Source organism: Pteropus vampyrus, unplaced genomic scaffold (assembly GCF_000151845.1).
Source record: "Pteropus vampyrus isolate Shadow unplaced genomic scaffold, Pvam_2.0 Scaffold335, whole genome shotgun sequence".
NCBI classification, from domain to species: domain Eukaryota; kingdom Metazoa; phylum Chordata; class Mammalia; order Chiroptera; family Pteropodidae; genus Pteropus; species Pteropus vampyrus.
In genome coordinates this window covers 1,216,864-1,236,250 of record NW_011889116.1, presented here as the reverse complement: position 1 = coordinate 1,236,250, position 19,387 = coordinate 1,216,864, and the positions used below count along the sequence as shown (strand labels likewise).

Here is a 19,387-nt window from a genome sequence, read left to right as displayed (position 1 = left end):
TCATGGATAATCACAGATATAGACTCATTTTACTGCACCGAAATTCTTAATGTGTTAGTAGTATTAAGGCCACAAGAGCTGTGATGCTAGATTTATTTGATGCAACAGAATCTTGAATTTTTCTTTTATGAAATTATTTGTATAAGCTTTTAAGAGTGAAGACTACAAACAGAAAGCTTAAAAGGGAAGGAAAATGTACTTGGATGTAAAAGCAATATGTTTTATGCAGTTTTTCTCACTCTAGAAGCCTAAGAAAGAGAATGACTGCACAACAACTTGTGGGCTAACTGGCAGGAAGAGGAAGCATATTTACAAAGGCATTGAGATTATGTGATAAACACCACTGAGTTATCTCTTTACTTTAGTGTAAAGTTTTACACCATTTAAATACCTGTGGTATACTTTGCAACATCTTGAATTTTGCCAACTGGGTAGTTATTTTCAAAGGAGTAGAGGTTGAATGGTTTAGGAAGGAAGTTCAACTGTTTCCATATGTGATGATTAGGTGTTGTCCATCTACCAGCAACGACATCATAATCTCTTTGCCCCAGGTGCACTAATTTAGTAAGGAAATCATAAAGTCCTCCATGAAAACCAATCATGACCTGAAAGTCAGGATAAGTGTCATGGTAGATATCTCCATAAGGCGTGTACGATATCTCTTTTATCACCTGACCTCGACTGCTGAACACAGCTAGTGGGGTGCCTGTATTATCACAAGCTACATAATATTCTTCACCACTGCTTAACTCCATGGCAATAAGGTGACCTTGAAGATCATAATACAGGGATGTAATCTCTGAGCTCGTGTGGTTGTACAAATGAGTAACTCTTATGGGATTGGCAAGATCTGCATAAAAGAACTGGAGGTGCTGCCCTAGGCTGGACTTACTGGCAACCCGTCGCCCAAGCCCATCATAATAATACTGCACACTCCAGCCAGAAGCCTTATTGTAGGCTTTCTGCAGCAGACCATTAGAATTATATTCAAAGATGTCACTTCCCCTTTGCCTCAGAAAGCCATCCTCATCCATTTTATACTGAATTTCTCCTAGTCTGGTGATGCGATCTCGGAGGTCATATCGGAGAGGAGTAAGACGAGCACTGTTCCCATGGCTTAAGAGGTTGATATTGCCATTCAAATCATAACTATAACGCCATTGGGTTTTGTCATTTACAGAAACAGTTTGAAGTTGCCCATCAGCATCATATTCATAGAAGTATCTTGTTATATTGGCATCTACTCCTACTCTTATATCACATATTATCATACGGCCCATATTATCATATTGAATAGTCATCCAGTAGGCAATTGCCTTTAGGATTTCATATTGGACTTCAATGACTTGTCCATTGGCACTGAAGATCTTGGTGTGCTTCATCACTGTAGTAGTGATGACCTGATTTAAATCATAATTAATCACACTGAATTTTCCAAACTGCTCTGTTCTACCAGAGACATCAATATATCGGTACAGGTCTATGGGCAAAGGGGTTTCATTTATCACAGCTTGCATGCTGGTGACACGGAAGTTGTTGTAGCTGTAGTCAAACCGAGCATTCACAAGACCTTCTTCACTGAATCGGAAAATCTGGCGTCCAATAAGAGGTCCTGAAAGAATCAAAATCAAAATAGTGAGAAGAAAGCTAGATGCTTAATGTTGAGCAATCAGAAAGGTCTAGTGTTATTATTATTTTTTTTAATATTGATGCTATTACTTTCAAAACAAAATATTAGAGATCGACCTCTGATATCTAATGCCTGGGCATATCATTTCGTAGTATATATTCTCATAGTTGTGGTCATCAAATTCGAAAAAAATTTAAAATACTCATTGTAGTTATAGAATGATTTAATTATAGGACATAGTGAAGTAAAAACCCATCCACATTAAACTGATGTTATAAACGTGCTTTCTTTTTATAATCACTGACAAAAATACTTTCAATTCATTTAAAATGTGTTACAAACTCAGGGGCTCAGGTTTTGACAAAGTCCAGCATTCAAGTAACTGGATTTGGGCATTTTTATAAACTTCAAGAATGAAATATAATCAAAAGTTCTGACTTTTGAATATAACTTGCCATCAACTGAGGCTTATAGAGGTTACATAGGACTTGAGCTCATTTTAGTTAGACTTATATCTTGCAGCTGCATCTTTGGGAGGATTTCGTGATGAGTAGGAACAGTTTTGCAGATAGTCTAGGTACTTAGATCTCAACTTTCTTAAGAACTGAGAGAAAAAAAGAAAAATGCACTGTATGTTTTTAAGGAAAACTTTCATGTCCCTTGTAATATGTCTTTAATTATCAGTGGAAGATACTTTGAAAACTAAAGTGGCAGTTTGTTGGATTCAATGTCTGTAGGTTAACGTTTCCATCTCAGACTGTGGGCAGCAAAAATCTCATAAGAAAATGTGATGTGGTGTATACATCACCACCCTTTCACAACAAACCTGTTTGCCTGTATCTGATTGTGCAAATGAAGCCGTCATGCATCAGGTGTATTGTCTTAACCACTCCAGAAGACTCTTCATATGTTAATGTGACCTGAGTGGTATCATAGAGAATTTCAGACAGCCTTGCTTGCTTGGTGTACTTGTATAAAACTCTGCGTCCTGTCCCCAGATGCAGGGTCTGTAGCAGTCGGCCATCTTGACTATAGTCCTGGATAAAAGAAGTGCTACTGTCTGGTGGGGTGTATATGTTCCGGTAGTAGCCCACCGAAAGCATGGTTTGTAAGCTGTGGCGCACCATACTAGGCATGGTGACTGAGAGCAGACAATCCGATTGGTCATACTCAAAGATGTAGCGCCGCTGGCTATGTAACAGAAGCATCACAGACTGAAATGAGACAAAGGCAAAGTAGCATAAAATGTACCACTGAAGTAAAGGAGATTAAAATACATGTTCATCCATTCAACACAAATTTATCGAGGACTTACTATGTGCCAGGCATTGTGGTAAACCCTAGTGGATACAGTAGTGGTTGATAATGGTGTCTATCCTCATGGAACTTATAGTTTAATGGAGGAAGAAGACAAGTACTCAAGCCATTTCAATATAGTGTGAAATGTGTTGTGACGGGAAGTACAGGGTGCTTTCAGGATGCAGAGGAAGAGCAGCTAACCCAGACTTAGGAAGTCAGGGAAGGCTCCCTGGAGAAAGTGACATCTGAGTTGAGATCCAAAAGGTGATTAGAGGTTGGCCAGGTGAAGGCAAGGAGGCAGGTGTGGTGGAGTAGGAAGAGAGTACTCCTGACAGAGAGCATAACATTGTGAGGGTCTGGATAAGAAGGAGAGCATGGCTTTTTCAGAGAATGAGAGAAATTTTGTGTGGCTAGAGCATTGTGTGTTGGGGTGAAGGTGGTGGTGAAGAGTAAGAGATGAAGTCATCTAAGTAGGCTGGGTCTAGGTCATGCTGGGCTTTCTAAGCCATGCTAAGGAATTTGGACTTAAATATGCTAGTAACAGGGAACCACTGAAAGCAAGTTGAAGGACAGGGAGTTTGCACAGCTGGGAGAAACAATGAAGTCCATATTCTAGAAAGTTCAATGTGGAGATAGATTGGAGGGAGGTTAATGGAGGGCAGGGCATACCATGTATTAAGTTACAGTCACCAAAATGTACTTATTGACTTCACGTGGTAGATGTCTTCCTGAAAAGTTGTATATAAAATATTATTATTATTGCTTCACAATTCATGTTCTAAACTATATTAGGATAACATGCCATTAAAAGTAGAGAATCTTCTGGTTCTGTATTTCAGAAAGTTATTTGTTGAGGTGTAATGCCTTGCATGTATCAAGTGTTTCAATGATATTGGTTTACTTTATTTTAATCTTAAATCTAGACATAAAAAGAGCACTGTTTTAGGAAGGACTCAATCTTATTTCTAATTGAACAGCATTTAAATTTCATCTTATAATAAAAATAAAAATTACTCATTCCTGGAAATTCTGATTTAACTCCCCAATGGAGCTTTACCCATCCCTTCTTGAGTGTCACCTTACAAAGCAAAAAGACTTAGTTAAACTTTCTTTTCTGAAATTTCTGTTATGAAAACAATAGGTATCTTTTCATTTTCTAAATATAAATTACATATTTAAGAATACGAATTACAGAAGCACATATAATGTACATTTAAGTCTTCAAAACTGCATATCCTCCCTACCCTTCTGAGAATTATTGATTTTGAATTGAATGTCAGTACTGTGAAGTCAAAGTCAGTGTTTATTTGTTCGTTTACTTGTCCTTTCTTTCTTTTCCACCAAGTACTCTGCAGAGGGAGACAGAGCTTGGGTGGAAACCCTGTCACCTTATCACCCGTAGACAACCTGCAGCTCTGAAAACCCCACTGAACAGAGAGTAGGAGACTCGGCACTCCTGTGTGTGCATGACAACATGAAGGGAGAACGTCCTCCCTGACCAAGGCAGAACTCAACAGAACCTAAGGGGAACTGGTAGAAAATGCCTATACATCATCTCTATGCTGAAAGTCAGATTTCTCAGCTCCTTTCCACTCTCTTCTGTCAATTGGCCATGAACAAATGACATCTGTCACCTGTGACACAGGCCAGAGACAATCACACATTATCTAGTACCAGCCTGCTGGGGCCATGGCTTTTACAGTCTCTTACCAGCCTTGCCAAACATTTATAGTACATCACCATTGTGTTCTCTCCCATGCTCTTATCCTCCACGCTGCAGTCAACCACTGCCTTACCCTGTTACTAGATGGTGCTGATGCTGCGCTTTCTCAAAAACTCCCTAGTTTGTTTTAAAGTTTTCTGTCAATGGCAAGGATATAGATGACGTGATTAGAAATACTGCGAATGTAACAGTTGTGTTACCAGAATACCATTTAGCTCTTACTTGGCTGCTTTTTCACTTTGGGTGGGCATTATCAATTTGTTCAAAAACAATGTTTATGGGTCCATCCAATACCTACTATGCTGCTACAGGATAAAAAGCTATTCCTTATTAGTCCAAACAATAGAGTGAGTGAGTTTTTATTTTTTAAGTTGATTGGGAGATCTTAAAAGAGATCATTGTAAAGAAGAAGAAAAAAAAGAACAATCATGGTTGTATATTTATTCGAACAAGAATTAGAAATGAGATGGTAGAAATTTGAAAAGGTAAGGCATAGAATTACCACCAGATGGCAGTGTGGAACCACCTGAAAGCTCAAGCCAAAGGCATTCTGTATCTCCAGGCTGCCTAAGAAAATTTCAGCCTCCAAGAGGCAATTTTGTGTAAATGTATCAAACTAAAGCATCTTATTAAATGATTATAACATATATTTAAATTAATTTTTAAAATGAAGTTCTTAAGAGTTATTTTAGGAAAATGAAAGATTTATATTTACTATAATACAAAATTTTAGCCTCGCAAGTCTTCAAAATACAATTAACTCAGAGAAGTCTTATAAATCAAGATAGAGAATTACTGACCACACAAAGAAAATATAAGAAACAATAATTGATTTTTCAATGGAGAAGAGATCATTTAAGCAACTGCAGCTATTACCCAAATAATTATTTTTCTCCTAATGACTACAAGCTATTGTGCATGAAAATGATACTTGTAACTTTCACCAGTCTAGAAGAAGTTAAACAATTTTTACAAAATTTCTGCATGTTAAGGTGAAATATCTGCTGTTGCTTTTAATATATCATGATATAGAAATGGCAAGCAAATTTACAGCGGTAATACCAGAATTATTTTGAGGTATCAGAGGTATGCATTTTACCAATTAAAAAATGGGCAGAAGACCTAAACAGATATTTCTCCAAAGAGGAAATACAGATGGCCAATAGACATATGAAAAGATACTCAAGGCCACTAATCATCAGAGAAATGCAAATTAAAACCACAATGAGATATTATCTTACACCTGTCAGAATGGCTACCATCAATAAATCAAAGAATAAGTGTTGGTGAAGATGTGGAGAAAAGGAAACCCTCATACACTGTTGGTGGGATTGCAAATTGGTACAGCTGTTATGGAAAACAGTCTAGAGGTTTCTCAAAAAATTAAAAATGTGTATACCTTTTGACCTAGCAATTGCACTTCTGGGTATTTACCCAAAGAAAATGAAAACAATAATTTGTAAAGATCTATGCTCCCCTATGTTCATGGCAGCACAATTTACAATAGCTAAGATATGGAAGCAACCTAAATGTCCATCAACAGATGATTGGATAAAGAAGTTAAAGTTCATATATACAATGGAATATTACTCAGCCATTAAAAAAATTAAATCCTACAATTTACAATGACATGGATGGATCTAGAGATTATTATGCTGAGTGAAATAAGTCAGACAGAGAAATAAATACCATATGATTTCACTCATATGTGGAATCTAAGAAACAAAAAGAATAAACTAATCAGAAACAGGCTCACAAATATAGAGAACAATCTGGGGATGGCCAGAAGGGAGCAGGGTTGGGGACCTGGGAGAACGGAGTGAAGGGTTAAAGAAGTACAAATTAGTAGTTGATAGATGGTCATGGGGATGGGGAGTACAGCCTAGGGAATGCAGTTATCATTAATGTAATGGCTAGGTGGATAGCCAGAGGAGGGAAAGAGCAATTAGGGGAATCATTTTGTAAACTATATAAATGTCTAACCAATGTATGGTATACTTGAAACTAATAACAAAATAAAATTTAAAAAAGGTGAAGGGATTAAGAAGTACAAATTGTAGTTATAAAATAGACACAGGGATGTAAAATACAGTATAGGGAATATAGGTAATAATATTATAATAACAATGTATAGTACCAGGTGCTTACTTAGACTAATCAAGGGATCATTCTGTAAATTATATAAATGTCTAATCACTGTGCTGTACACCTGAAACTAATATAAAATAATATTGAATGTCAACTGTAATTGAAAAATAAAATAACAATAAATAAGTAAATAAATAAAAAGTATACATTTTAAAGTTTGAGAATTCTTATTTTAAAATATACTGTAAGAGCCAGCCTCTTTGTTCTTGCTCTGCCCCAGACATAGTGAAACATGTGTCAGTAAAGGCCATGTTAAAAAGAGGACTAAAATAAGCAGAGGAGGACACAGAACTGCATCAACTCACTGGAAAAGTTACATGTAAATTAGATTTTGCAAATTCAATATTCTTTTCTTTCTTTCTAGAATGATAATTTCAAAGATATGTAATTTCCTCTGCTCTCTTCCCTCCTTTCCGTCTTTCCATTCTTTCTTGTTTTAATTATTTACTTTCAAGTGGCAGTAAGTGCTAGCATTTAAATTCTCAACTTTAAAATAAATACTATAATGCACTATTTAAATGGAAAGAAACTAATGTTTTTTGAAAGACTAGACATGCTAGGTGCTTTATATTAAGTTATTTCATTTAATCACCACATTTATTCTGTGAATTAGTTATTATCACTGGTAATAACAATGCTGTTAAAATCAATTTCAGGATAAATGACTTTTGGAAAGTAAAGAACCATTCCATAATTATGTGTTTTGTAGGTTCTGAGTTTTGCATAATAGGATTGCTTAAGTCAGGGGCTACTTTTTAAATTAGAGAACAAATTAATTGTGAAATCAAGAAAGGGACAAAAGTCATCTAAAAGGCACAAGTGATTCGGCTTGTCTCACTGGTCAGGAAACTAGTTTTTGGAAGTCAATGGGGCTTTTCTTGATATGTTATTCCGGGTAAATAAGGTCTTATTTCTGTCCATTGCAGACACTGATAGTCTCACAGAGTTTTCTTTGTTTAGTTTTAAAAGTATTATTGCCAACTAAGTTTCTGTTGCAAAAAGAACTTATGTGAAGTTTGGTTCACATGATTCTTTGCTCAAGTAATTTTGATGAAATAATCCGCTAATTCAGAAAAGAGAAACAATAAAATTGCTTCAGAGCCTAATAACTGCATGCAGGGCTGAAATGTAAGTTTTCAATAGGCTCTTTTGTTATTGTATAGATGGTCGAAAGGGAAAGTCTTCCAAGAATCAGATGTGACTGTCTATAAGCAATTAGCTCAGTGACCAGAGTATGGTGCTAATGAGGTTGGGATTATGAGTGCAAACCCATGCACACATGCACACTCCTAAAGAGAGCTGGCTACTTCACTAGACACATATGGGACCTGTAAAAGGTGAGGTGCAAACCTATCCTCATTCCTGGAAAAACAAATCAGCCTATATTCAACTAATAGTCAATGGCATTTTTTTTCATATGAAGGTCATCATTATATATTGGAAAAAAACATATGAAAGTCAGCTTTGCCTATGTAAATACAATTAAATATTTAGATTCTGTTAATATTGTAAGAAGTTTAGCACTTTGTGAACATTAGTCATATGATTTGCCAATTATTCTTTTTTTTAATTAATTAATTTTTTTATGGTGACATTGGTTCACGAAATCCAGTAAGTTTCAGCTGTAACTTTAACAGTAAGGCACATATATATTTACACTGCGTGTTCACCTTCCATATATGGTTAGATTTCTTTCTGTCACCACATATTTGATCCACTTAAACCCGTCTACCTACCCTCTCCCTCCTACCCTCTGGTAACCATTAGTCCAATGTCCATGTCCATGAGTCTCTGTTTGTCCTGCTCATTTGTTGCTTTTAGGTTTATATCCCACGTATAAGTGATGTCATGTGATTTTCAACTTTTTCTGTCTGGCTTATTTTGCTTAGCATGATTATCTCGAGGTCCATCTATGTTGTCACAAATGGCACTATTTCATCTCTTCTTATGGCTGAGTAATATTCCATTGTATATATGTACCACCGCTTCTGTAGCCAATCATCTATCATAGGACATTTCGGTTGCTTCCATATCCTGGCCACTGTGAATAGTGCTGCTATGAACATCGGTGTGCAAATATCTTTTAGATATGGGTTTTCAAGTCTTTGGAGTAAATACCCAGTAGAGGGATTGCTGTATTGTATGGTAGATCAATTCTTAGTTTTATGAGGAAACTCCATGCTGTTTTCCATAGTGGCTGTACCAATTTGCAGTCTCACCAGCAATGTATGAGGGTTCCTTTTTCTCTGCATCCTCTCAACATTTGTAATTACTTGTCCTGTTGATTACAGCTATTTTAACAGGTATGTGATGGTATCTCATTGTGGTTTTGATTTGCATTTCCCTAACAGCTAGTGATATTGAGCATCTTTTCATATATTTATTGGCCATTTGTATGTCCTCTAGGGAGAAGTCCTCTGTCCATTTTTTGACTGGATTGTTTTTTGTTGTTGTTGTTATTGAGTCGTATGAGTTCTTTGTATATTGTGGATATTAGGCCCTTATCAGATGTGTTGCTTGCTAATATATTTTCCCATTTGGATGGTTGCCTCTTTACCTTGTTGATGATTTCTTTTGTTGAGCAGAAGCTTTTTAGTTTTACGTAGTCCCATTCATTTACTTTAGCTTTTACTTCCCTTGCCTTTGAGGTCAAACTCATAAAATCCTCTTTAAGTCCAAGGTCTTTGAGTTTAGTTCTTACATTTTTTTCCTATGCATTTTATTGTTTCCAGTCTAATATCCAGGTCCTTAATCCATTTTGAGTTAATTTTGGTGTGTGGTGATAGACTACGGTCTAGTTTCATTCTTTTGCAGGTGGCCTTCCAGTTTTCTCAGCACCATTTTGAAGAGGCTTTCCTTTCTCTACTGTATGTTTTTGGCTTTTTGGTCAAAAGTTATTTGCCCATATAAATATGGGTTTACTTCTGGACTCTCGATTCTGTTCCACTGGTTCGTGTGTCTATTTTGCTGCCAATACTATGCTGTTTTGATTACTATCGCTTTGTAGTATAATTTGAAGTTGAGCAGAGTGATGCCTCCAGCCTCATTCTTTTTTCTTAGGATGGCTTTGGCAATTTGGGGTCATTTGTGCTCCCATACAAATCTAATGATTTTTTTTTTTGTTCTATTTCTTTTAAAAAGCCGATGGGATTTTGATGGGGATTGCATTAAATCTCTAATGCAATGCTTTAGGAAATACGATCATTTTAACTATGTTGATTCTTCCAATTCAAGAACACGAAATATCTTTCCATTTCTTTGTATCTTCTTTGATTTCTTTTAATAGGATCTTGTAGTTTTCATTATATAGGTCCTTGACATATTTCATTAAATTTATTCCCAGGTATTTTATTCTTTTTGTTGCAATTGCAGTTTTCTTTTTCTGTGTTATCTTTACCAGATTTTGGTATCAAGGTAATATTGGCCAATGACCAGAGTATGGTCATTGGCCAATATTACCTTGATGAGTTGGGAAGCATTGCCTCCACTTCAATTTTTTGGAAGAGTTTGAGGAGAATAGGTATTAAATCTTCGAATGTTTGGTAGAATTCACTGGTGAAGCCATCTGGTCCTGGACTTTTCCTTTTTGGTAGGTTTTTTGATGATTATTTCAATTTCCATACTGCTGATCAGTCTATTTAGATTTTCCAGTTCTTCTTGATTCAGTCTAGGAAGATTGTATTTTTTTCTAAGTACTGGTCCATTTCTTTTAGGTATTAAATTTGGTGTTATATACTTTTTCACAGTATTCCTGTATGATCTGTTTTATTTCTGCTATATTAGTCCTAATTTCCTCTCTTTCATCCCTGATTTTGTTTATTTGTGTCTTTTCTCTTTTTTCTTTAGTGAGTCTAGCCAGGGGTTTGTCAATTTTATTAACCTTCTCAAAGAAACAGCTCTTTGTTGCATTTATTTTTTTTTATTGCTTCTTTTTGTTTTCAATTTCATTTATTTCTGCTCTAATTTGGATTATTTCTTTCCTTCTGCTGACTTTAGGCCTCATTTGTTCTTCCTTTTCTAGTTTTTTTAAGATGAAACCTTAGGTTGTTTATTTGGGCTCGTTCTTGTTTTTTGAGATAGGCCTGTGTTGATATGAACTTTCGTCTTATGACCGCTTTTGCCACGTCCCAAAAGTTTTGATATATTGTACTATTATTATCATTCGTTCCTACGTATCTCTTGATCTCTCTTTTTATTCTTCTCTGACCCAGTTATTTTTCAGTAGCATGTTCTTTAATCTACATGTATTTGTGATTCTTCCTGATATCTTTTTGCAGTTTATCTCTAGTTTCAAAGTATTATGATCATAGAATATGGTTGGTATGATTTCAACCCTCTTATATTTGTTGAGGCTATCTCTGTGTCCCAGTATGTGGTCGATTTCTGAGAATGTCCCATGTACACTAGAATGTATAATCAGTTGTTTTGGTCTGTTTCTCCACCTGGGCATTAATGGAAGTTTATTATATAAAGGTCTCTCTTTAGCCTGTTACAAAGAAGGCGTTTTTCTTTTGGTTTCCAGAAGGTGGTATCTAAGTCTTTTGCATCTCTGCTTTATATAAAGCCTAATAGTACCTTTTTTTCTTATATATGTTTAATATGCATGCTACCCTTAGTCTCAGTCCCTGTCAGTGTTAGAGATGGTTTCAGTAGTGTTTGCTCAGATTTTCCTGGGGCTCCATGGTGTTTGGTCTCAGAGGATATATGGGGAAGGGCCCTCTTGGTTGGGAGATGTGGCCTGGGGCTCAGCCTCGGTTTTGCAACCTCGGCTGGTGAAAATCAACTGTTGTTTTTCTGCTGTCCCCCCTTCTCTATTGTCCCCGCTTCTCGGCTTTCTGCCCTGATGACCAGGCCCTGCTGCCGGCCGTGTGGAGCTCACAGCTTTACTGGGTAGGGCTGTTCAGGGAACTCGTCGCATCTTCTCTCCTCCCCCTCCTCCTACAGGGAGCTCTGGCTGTGAGAGGCAGCTTCTTTGTTTCTTCCAGTCTACCGCCTGACGTGCTGGTGTGCAGTTTTCTTTCTTTTTTTATTGTTGTGTTTTAGATGTTCAGTTTATTGTTGTTTCAAGGGGAGAGATCTGGGGATGTCTCACACTCCATCATGTTTCTGACATCAAGAATCAACACTTTTAATGCGATATTACAGTGCTCGGAAGAGTCCACGTCTTCTGCTGCAATCATTCTTGTTATTGCAATTCAAAAGAGGAAAGTCCCACTGTATAAGATCATGTGTTCCCAGTATAGAGATTATAAGTTTGATTGATTTCTTCAGCTGAAAAGGACACGGGGTGGATACAGCAGAGGACTTTCTCCTTTACCCTGGCTCCCAAGTGGAGTCTGATTTATCTCCTAGGCATTTTCATCTTGGAAAATTCTCCAGCGACTGACTCAGGGAAATAGTATAATAGTTTCACGATGACATACAACCACTGGCACACTTTATTTTTTTTAAAGGCTTGACATCGTTGGATGCAAATCGTGAAATTTTACTATGAATTCCTATGACTTTTCTAAGAACTTCTAGGCGTTACCTTACACCTAGATGTGTCAAGGGAAAACATTTTTCAATTTTCCCAGATATTAACTTAGGACTGATAAATTCAGTTGAATAGATAGATTTGGGAAATGAAAGACACTATCTTAGGACATTAGAAATTGAGATGGCATATAGAGATCAATTTCTCTTATCATCTTCTACTGATCTGGCCAGAAACTGTTTTGCTATGTGGGAGCTGATGTTTGACAAATGGTCCTTATCTATTCCTACCAGACAAAGGCCATGAACTCCCATCACAGATGCTACTGGAGACTTGCTACACATAAAGTACTATTATCAATGAGCTCTATTGCCACCATTCCCTCAGACCAATTACTTATGAAAATTAGCCCTCAAATGTATACTACTCAAATTTCACTGACTGTCCTAACTAAATTAGAATTCCTTATCTTCTGTTCAAGAGGATTTTTTCCAGAGTTGAGATACATTAACACATAATTTTATTATTTTCTATTTTACCTCAGTATGAGCTTTCATAATAATAAAGATTCCTTTTTAAGAGCATGAGCAAACATACTCAAATGAGGAGAAAGTTAAGTCATTATACTGACTTCAGTTTGAAGCACCTGGCAGAGTGTAGATTAGGAAAAGTTTTCAGCTATAAAACAGTTTATCTTTAGAGACTACACACACACACGCACACACATAGTTGTTGCTGTTTGGTTAGTTGGTTACTTCTACAGAGCAGAACATCCAGAACACAGACTTTTCTTTTGCAGGTCCTCACCAAGGAGGGTAATTAGAACTACTTTGAATATTCTCAGTAGAAACTCAGAACTAGTTTATTTTCCCTACATACCTACCTTTTCTAAGTAGGTATAGCTCCAAATTTTCCCATCAGCCCAAGTTCTTGAAATTATTTTTCCACTCTGGTCATATTCCATTTTTTCATTCCACATCCCTCTTTGAATAAATGTCACCATTCCCGAAGGTGAATATGTGATGTTCACTTCATTATATCTGCTTACAGGAGACCACAGGACAGGTCGTCCAGTATGGTCATAAAGAATTCGAAGGGTGAATTTCCGATGGTCATCATAGATCTTTCCTGTGCGGGTTATATGATCAAAATCTATGGAGAGCAGATTTCTGTTATGGGCCTACAGAAAGAAGATACGAAATACATTTTAAGCATACATTTGTCTTGGTTCCCCCTGCCCCATCTAGTGTATTCACAATTGAAAATCGTTTTCTCCAACAATGGGGTCTCTCTTGCTTTTGAATCCGCATGACTTTTACCTTCCTCATATGACACTTATCTTTATTCTCCCACCAGTCTATTCAATCCTGGAGGGTTGGGGCTATGTCTTAACTCTTGTTATGTGCTAGATCTTCAATACAAGAATGTTGATTTTTTCTCCCAACTCAAGTCTCAAGTGTACTGACATAATTTTCAATAATTAAGTAATCTTATTTTATGTGAGTCAAATGCCTACTAAGGAACAGGATTATTGTCTCTCATTTTACCAGTAAAGTATCTAGAACATAGAATAGTGAATTATTTGTATGATTAGAAATCAGAAAAAAGGAATATAGTGAGCCACCTCTAATTTATACAGGTTCCTGTCTTAGGCTTCTTTGTTCATCTAGGCTTGGAGTTATATTACTTTACATTTAGCACAGGGGAATTCAGGTTTCCCCCTAGTGATGGAATCCCGTTCAGCAATATTTTCACGAGATCAGCAGGTAAATGTGGTTGTGTTGGTAGGACCCCCCCAGTATTTGCAAGGGGGGTGCCACTAAATGAGGTTAAAGCAAAAAATTTAATTTTAACACCAAATTTAGAAATAATTTGGTCTGATTCTGGTTCTAGCTTGCTCAACTACATGTTAGTATTCTCTTTCTGTACCTCACAACCATGAAGTTGTCCCAGATATATCTTGATACAAGGGACTTCAGGTGGATTCCATGAAAGACAGCACTCAGTGGTGCCTGACTCTGAAGAAATTCAGCTGCGTCCACACAAGATAACCAAACAAGTAAATGACTTAGTAAAAAAGTTTAAAAATCTGCAAAAGGGCAATTTTTACTGGGTTTTCAAATAACTGGACACTGACCTGCATTTTTCCATGCTCATAGGGTCAATGTTTGGCAGCCCTACCAGTAACTTCTGCTATGGCTAGTTGATCATAACACAGAGTGGAAGAAGGCTCTGTGGAAGAAGGGAGCTTCGAGGGAGGGGTAAGTGGAAACTCGAGGGGAGGGCTTTTAAAATTTAGTTTAATTCAGTTAAATATTAGTTTTAGTGAGTTATTTGTTTTGTTTTATTATAACTTTATTTTGAAAGAGTCTGACTCACAAGAAGTTGCAAAAATGGTACAGAGTTACCATGTACCTTTCACTCAGCTTTCAAGGGACAGGCTCTTAATTTGGATGGAGGGAACCCAAGCATATCTGGCAGCAACCAAGGCAAAAATGAAAAAAAAAAGACTTTAAGAAGTGTAAACAACAGTGGCACAGGGAGGGGCAGAGACATATAATTAGCTGCTTGTTTGGGCACCAGTTTTGTCTTTTATCATGTCTTAGTTTTATCTGTGAAAGGGGAGTGGCATAACCACTTTACACCACAGAGTTGTGCTAAGAATTAAATGATATTACATATAGAGGTACCTGGTAAAGTATAAAAATAATATTAGTTATAGTTTTTTTAATAATTAATTTTTTAAGACTACAGTTGGTAAATGATATTATATCAGTTTCAGGTGTACAATGCAGTGATTAGACATTTATATAAATTATGAAGTGATCACCCCAATACATTAGTTCCCATCAGACATCATACATAGTTATTACAATATTATTGACTAAATTTATTATGCTGTAATTTCCATCCCATGACTATTTTGTAATTACTAATTTGTACTTCTTAATCCCTTCCCCTTTTCCATCCACCCCCAACTCCCTTTCCATCTGCCAACCATCAAAATGTTCTCTGTGTCTATCAGTTGTTTCCGTTTTGTTTGTTCATTTATTTTGATTTGTTTTTTATTTTTTTAGATTCTACATATAAATGAAATCATATGGCATTTGTCTTTCTCTGTCTGAGTTATTTCACTCAGCATAATACTCTTTAGGTCCATCCATGTTGTTGCAGATGGCAAGATTTCATTATTTTTTATGGCTAATATTCCATTGTATAAATGTATGACTTCTTCTTTATCTGTTCATCCACTGATGGACACCCAAGATGTCTCCGTATCTTGGCTATTGTAAATAATGCTGCAATGAACATATGGATGCATATGCCTTTATGAATTAAAGTTTTGGGTTTCTTCGGATAAATACCCAGAAGTGGTATCACTGGCTCTTTCTTTGTTTCTTGTTATAGCCTTTGTTTTAAACTCTATTTTGTCTGGTATAAGTATTGCTACCTCAGTTTTTCCTTTCCATTTTCATGAAAAATCATTTCCCTCCCTTTACTTTCAGTCTGTGTGTGTCTTTCAATTTGAAGTGAGTCTCTTGTAGGCAACATAGGTAAGGATCTTGTTTTTTTAATCCATTCAGCCACCCTATGTCTTATTTTCAACAATACATCATATGTATGTTGCATTATGAGTTCATCACCCAAAGTTAAATTTCTTTCCAACACCAAATATTTGATCCCCTTACCCCTATCCATCTTTCCCTTCCCTGCTTCCCTCTGGTAACCACTAATCCACTGTCTGTGTCCATGATCTCTGTTTGTCATGTTTGTTTGCCGCTTTTAGTTTTGTATCCCACATATTAGTGATGTCATGTAGTTCTCCACTTTTTTTGTCTGACTTATTTTGCTTAACATGATTATCTCAAGATTCACCCATGTTGTTGCAAATGGCATTATTTCATCTTTTCTTATGGCTGAGTAATATTTCATTGCATATATGTACTACATCTTCTTTATTCAATCATTTATCGTAGAACACTTTGGTTGCTTCCATGTGCTGGCCACCTTGAATAATGCTGCTATGAACATCGGGTGCATATATATTTTTGGATAAATATTTTCAGTTTTTTGGGTAAATACCCAGAAGAGGGATTGCTGGGTCATATGGTAGTTCAATTCTTAGCTTTTTGAGGAACCTCCACACTGTTTTCCATAGTGGCTGTACCAATTTGTAGTCCCACCAGCAGTGTATGAGGGTTCCTTTTTCTCTGCATCCTCTTCAACACTTATTATTACTTGTCCTGTTGATGATAGCCATTCTAACAGATGTAAGATGGTATCTCATTGCGGTTTTGATTTGCATTTCCCTAATAGCTAGTGAAGTTGAGCATCTTTTCATATATCTGTTGACCATTCATATGTCTTCTTGGGAGAACTGTCTGTTGAGGTCCTCTGCCCTTTTTCATTTGTTTTTTTTTGTTGTTGTTGTTTTGAGTTGTATGAGTCCTTTGTATATTTTGGATATTAGGCCCTTATTGGAGGTGTTGCTTGCAAATATATTTTCCCTTTACTGTTTCTTCCAGGTTATCGAATTTGGTGGTGAATTATCTTTCACAATATTCTTATATGATTCTTTGCATTTTGGTGGTATCTGTCATAACTTTATCTCTTTCATTTCTGATTTGTGTTTTCTCTTTATTGCTTAGTGAGTCTAGCCAGGGGGTTGTTAATTTTGTTAATCTTCTCAAAGAACCAGCTCTTCGTTGCATTAACTTTTTCTATGATCATTTTGTTCTCAATGTCATTTAATTCTGCTGTAATTTTGATTATGTCCTTCCTACTGACTTTGGGCTTTATTTGTTCTTCTTTTTCTAGTTTTCTAAAGATTTAATGTTAGGTCATTTATTTGGGATCTTTCTTGTTTCTTGAGATAGGCCTGTAATGATATGAACTTTCCTCTTATTACCACTTTTGCTATGTCTTAAAAGTTTTGATATGTTGTACTTTCATTCTTCTTTGTTTCTATCTATTTCTTGATCTCTCCTTTTATTTCTTCTATGACCCAGTTGTTTAGTAGCATGGTGTTTAATCTCCACATGTTTGTGGCTGTTCCCACTTTCTTTTTACAGTGAATCTCCAGTTTCAAAGAATTATGAACAGAGAATATGGTTGGTATGATTTCAATCCTGTTATATTTGTTGAGGGTAGCTTTGTGTCCCAAAATATGGTCCATCCTTAAGAATATTCCATGTGCACTAGAGAACAATGTATAATTTGATGTTTAAGGATGAAATACTCTATAAATGTCAATTATGTCCAGTTGGTGTAATGTGTCATTTAAAGTTGATATTTCCTTATTGATTTTTTGTTTAGATGACCTATCCATAGCTGACAGTGAAATATTTAGGTCCCCTACTGTAATTATGTTTTTGTCAGTCTCTCCCTTTAGTTCTGTTAGTAGTTTATATATTTTGGTGCTCCCTAATTGGAAGAATATATATTGATAACTGTTATGTCTTCTTAATATATGGTTCCTTTTATCATTATAAACTGTCCATCATTGTCTGTTATTATCTTTTTTATCTCGAAGTCTATTTTGTCAGATATAACTATGGCTACACCCAATTTTCTCTGGGTGCCATTTGCTTGGAGTATTGGTTTCCACCCTTTCACTTTTAGTCTATATTTGTCCCTGCAGTTGAGATGTGCCTCTTGAAGGCAGTATATGGCTCGCTTTTGTTTTTTGATCCAATCTTTTATTCTGTGCCTTTTTATTGGTGAGTTCAGTCTATTTCCATTTAGGGTGATTATAAAAATATGAGGTTGTCCTATAGCCATTTTATCTTTTGTTTTCTAGTAGCTTGTGTCTCTATTGTGTCTTTATCTTCATGTTTCTGTTATTTTAATTTGGTGGTGTTTTATGTTTTTTTTTTTTAACCTCTGTTCTCTGTTGTTTTATGTTATGTGTCTCAGTTCTATATTTTTTCCTGTGTGGTTACCATTAAGTTTATGTAAAGTAAAGTTTCATATATACATTAGTCCATTTTCTTCTGTGTGCACTTTATCTCCATTCCCCTTTATGGATTTGGATCCTTATTCCCTCCCCTTTTCCATCTTTGTTGTCTCACATTATCCTTATTTATGCTGTATGGTTATTTCTAGGTTGCAATAGCTATTGTCTTCTCTTTTTAGTTTTTTTTTTAACTTTTAACAATATTCAAGCTTATAATATCTGGGTTTTAATAAAGCTTGCACTTTCCTGTTTCTGTCTGCTTGTTAGTCATCTTACTCATAGTTATGTATCTTTTTGTCCTTTTGTTATAGGTAGAATGACCCTCTTCAGTATTTCTTGTAATGCAGGCCTTGAGGTGGAAAATTCTCTCAGCTTTTGTATGTCTGAGAATGTCTTTATTTCTTCATATCTACAGGAGAACTTTGCTGGGTATATTATTTTTGGCTGGTAATTTCTCTTTTCAACAGTTTGAATATTTGGTTCCACTTCCTCCTAGCTTGTGAAGTTTGTGCTGAAAAGTTTGATGATAGTCTAATGGGATTTCTTTTGTAAATTATCATTTTCTTTTCCCTGGCTGCTTTAAAGATTTTTTTCTTTGTCATTAATTTTTGACAGTTTTTATATTGTCTTTGAGAAGGCCTTTTTGAATTGAGATAATTAGATGTTCTGTTTGCTTTGTAGATTTAAGGATCCAGTTCTTTTTTATAGTTTGGGAAATTCTGGTCCACTGTTTGAATATGCTTTTTGTTCCCTTCTTCCACTCTTCTCCTTCTGGTATGCCCATTATTCTTATGTTACTTTTTCTAATGGTGTCAGATAGTTCTTGTAGAGTTCGTTCACTTTTTTTTTTTCACTCTCAAGTCTTTCTCTTCTTCCATCTGTGTAATTTCCAGGTTTCTGTCTTTGACATCATTAATTATTTCCTCCATCTGGTCAGCTCTATTTCCTAAGCTTGCTATTTCATTTGTCATTTCTTTTAATGCGTTCTCATCTTCGGAAATTCTATTTGGTTATTTTTAGTGTTTCAATCTCCTTTGTAAAATATTCCTGTTGTTCATTGATATTTTCCCTAAGTTCTTTGAACTGTCAATCAGAATTTTCTCACATCTCGTTGAGTTTTCTCAGAACTACAGACTTGATTTCTCTGTCATTTAA

The 19,387-nt window shown here is 35.9% G+C and overlaps 1 protein-coding gene across 3 annotated transcripts in view; it reads right to left on the bottom strand.

Moving 5' to 3' along the window:
• TENM1 (teneurin transmembrane protein 1) overlaps positions 1-19,387 on the bottom strand; it is a 745,224-nt gene that overhangs the window by 7,020 nt on the left and 718,817 nt on the right. For all 3 annotated transcript variants that reach the window (XM_011378218.2, XM_011378219.2, XM_011378220.2), the window contains 3 exons: positions 13,160-13,456; positions 2,457-2,844; positions 392-1,612 (listed from right to left, as the gene is read on the bottom strand). In XM_011378218.2, the coding sequence (XP_011376520.1) occupies positions 392-1,612; positions 2,457-2,844; positions 13,160-13,456 (1,906 nt within the window). The remainder of the gene's footprint in view (positions 1-391; positions 1,613-2,456; positions 2,845-13,159; positions 13,457-19,387) is intronic.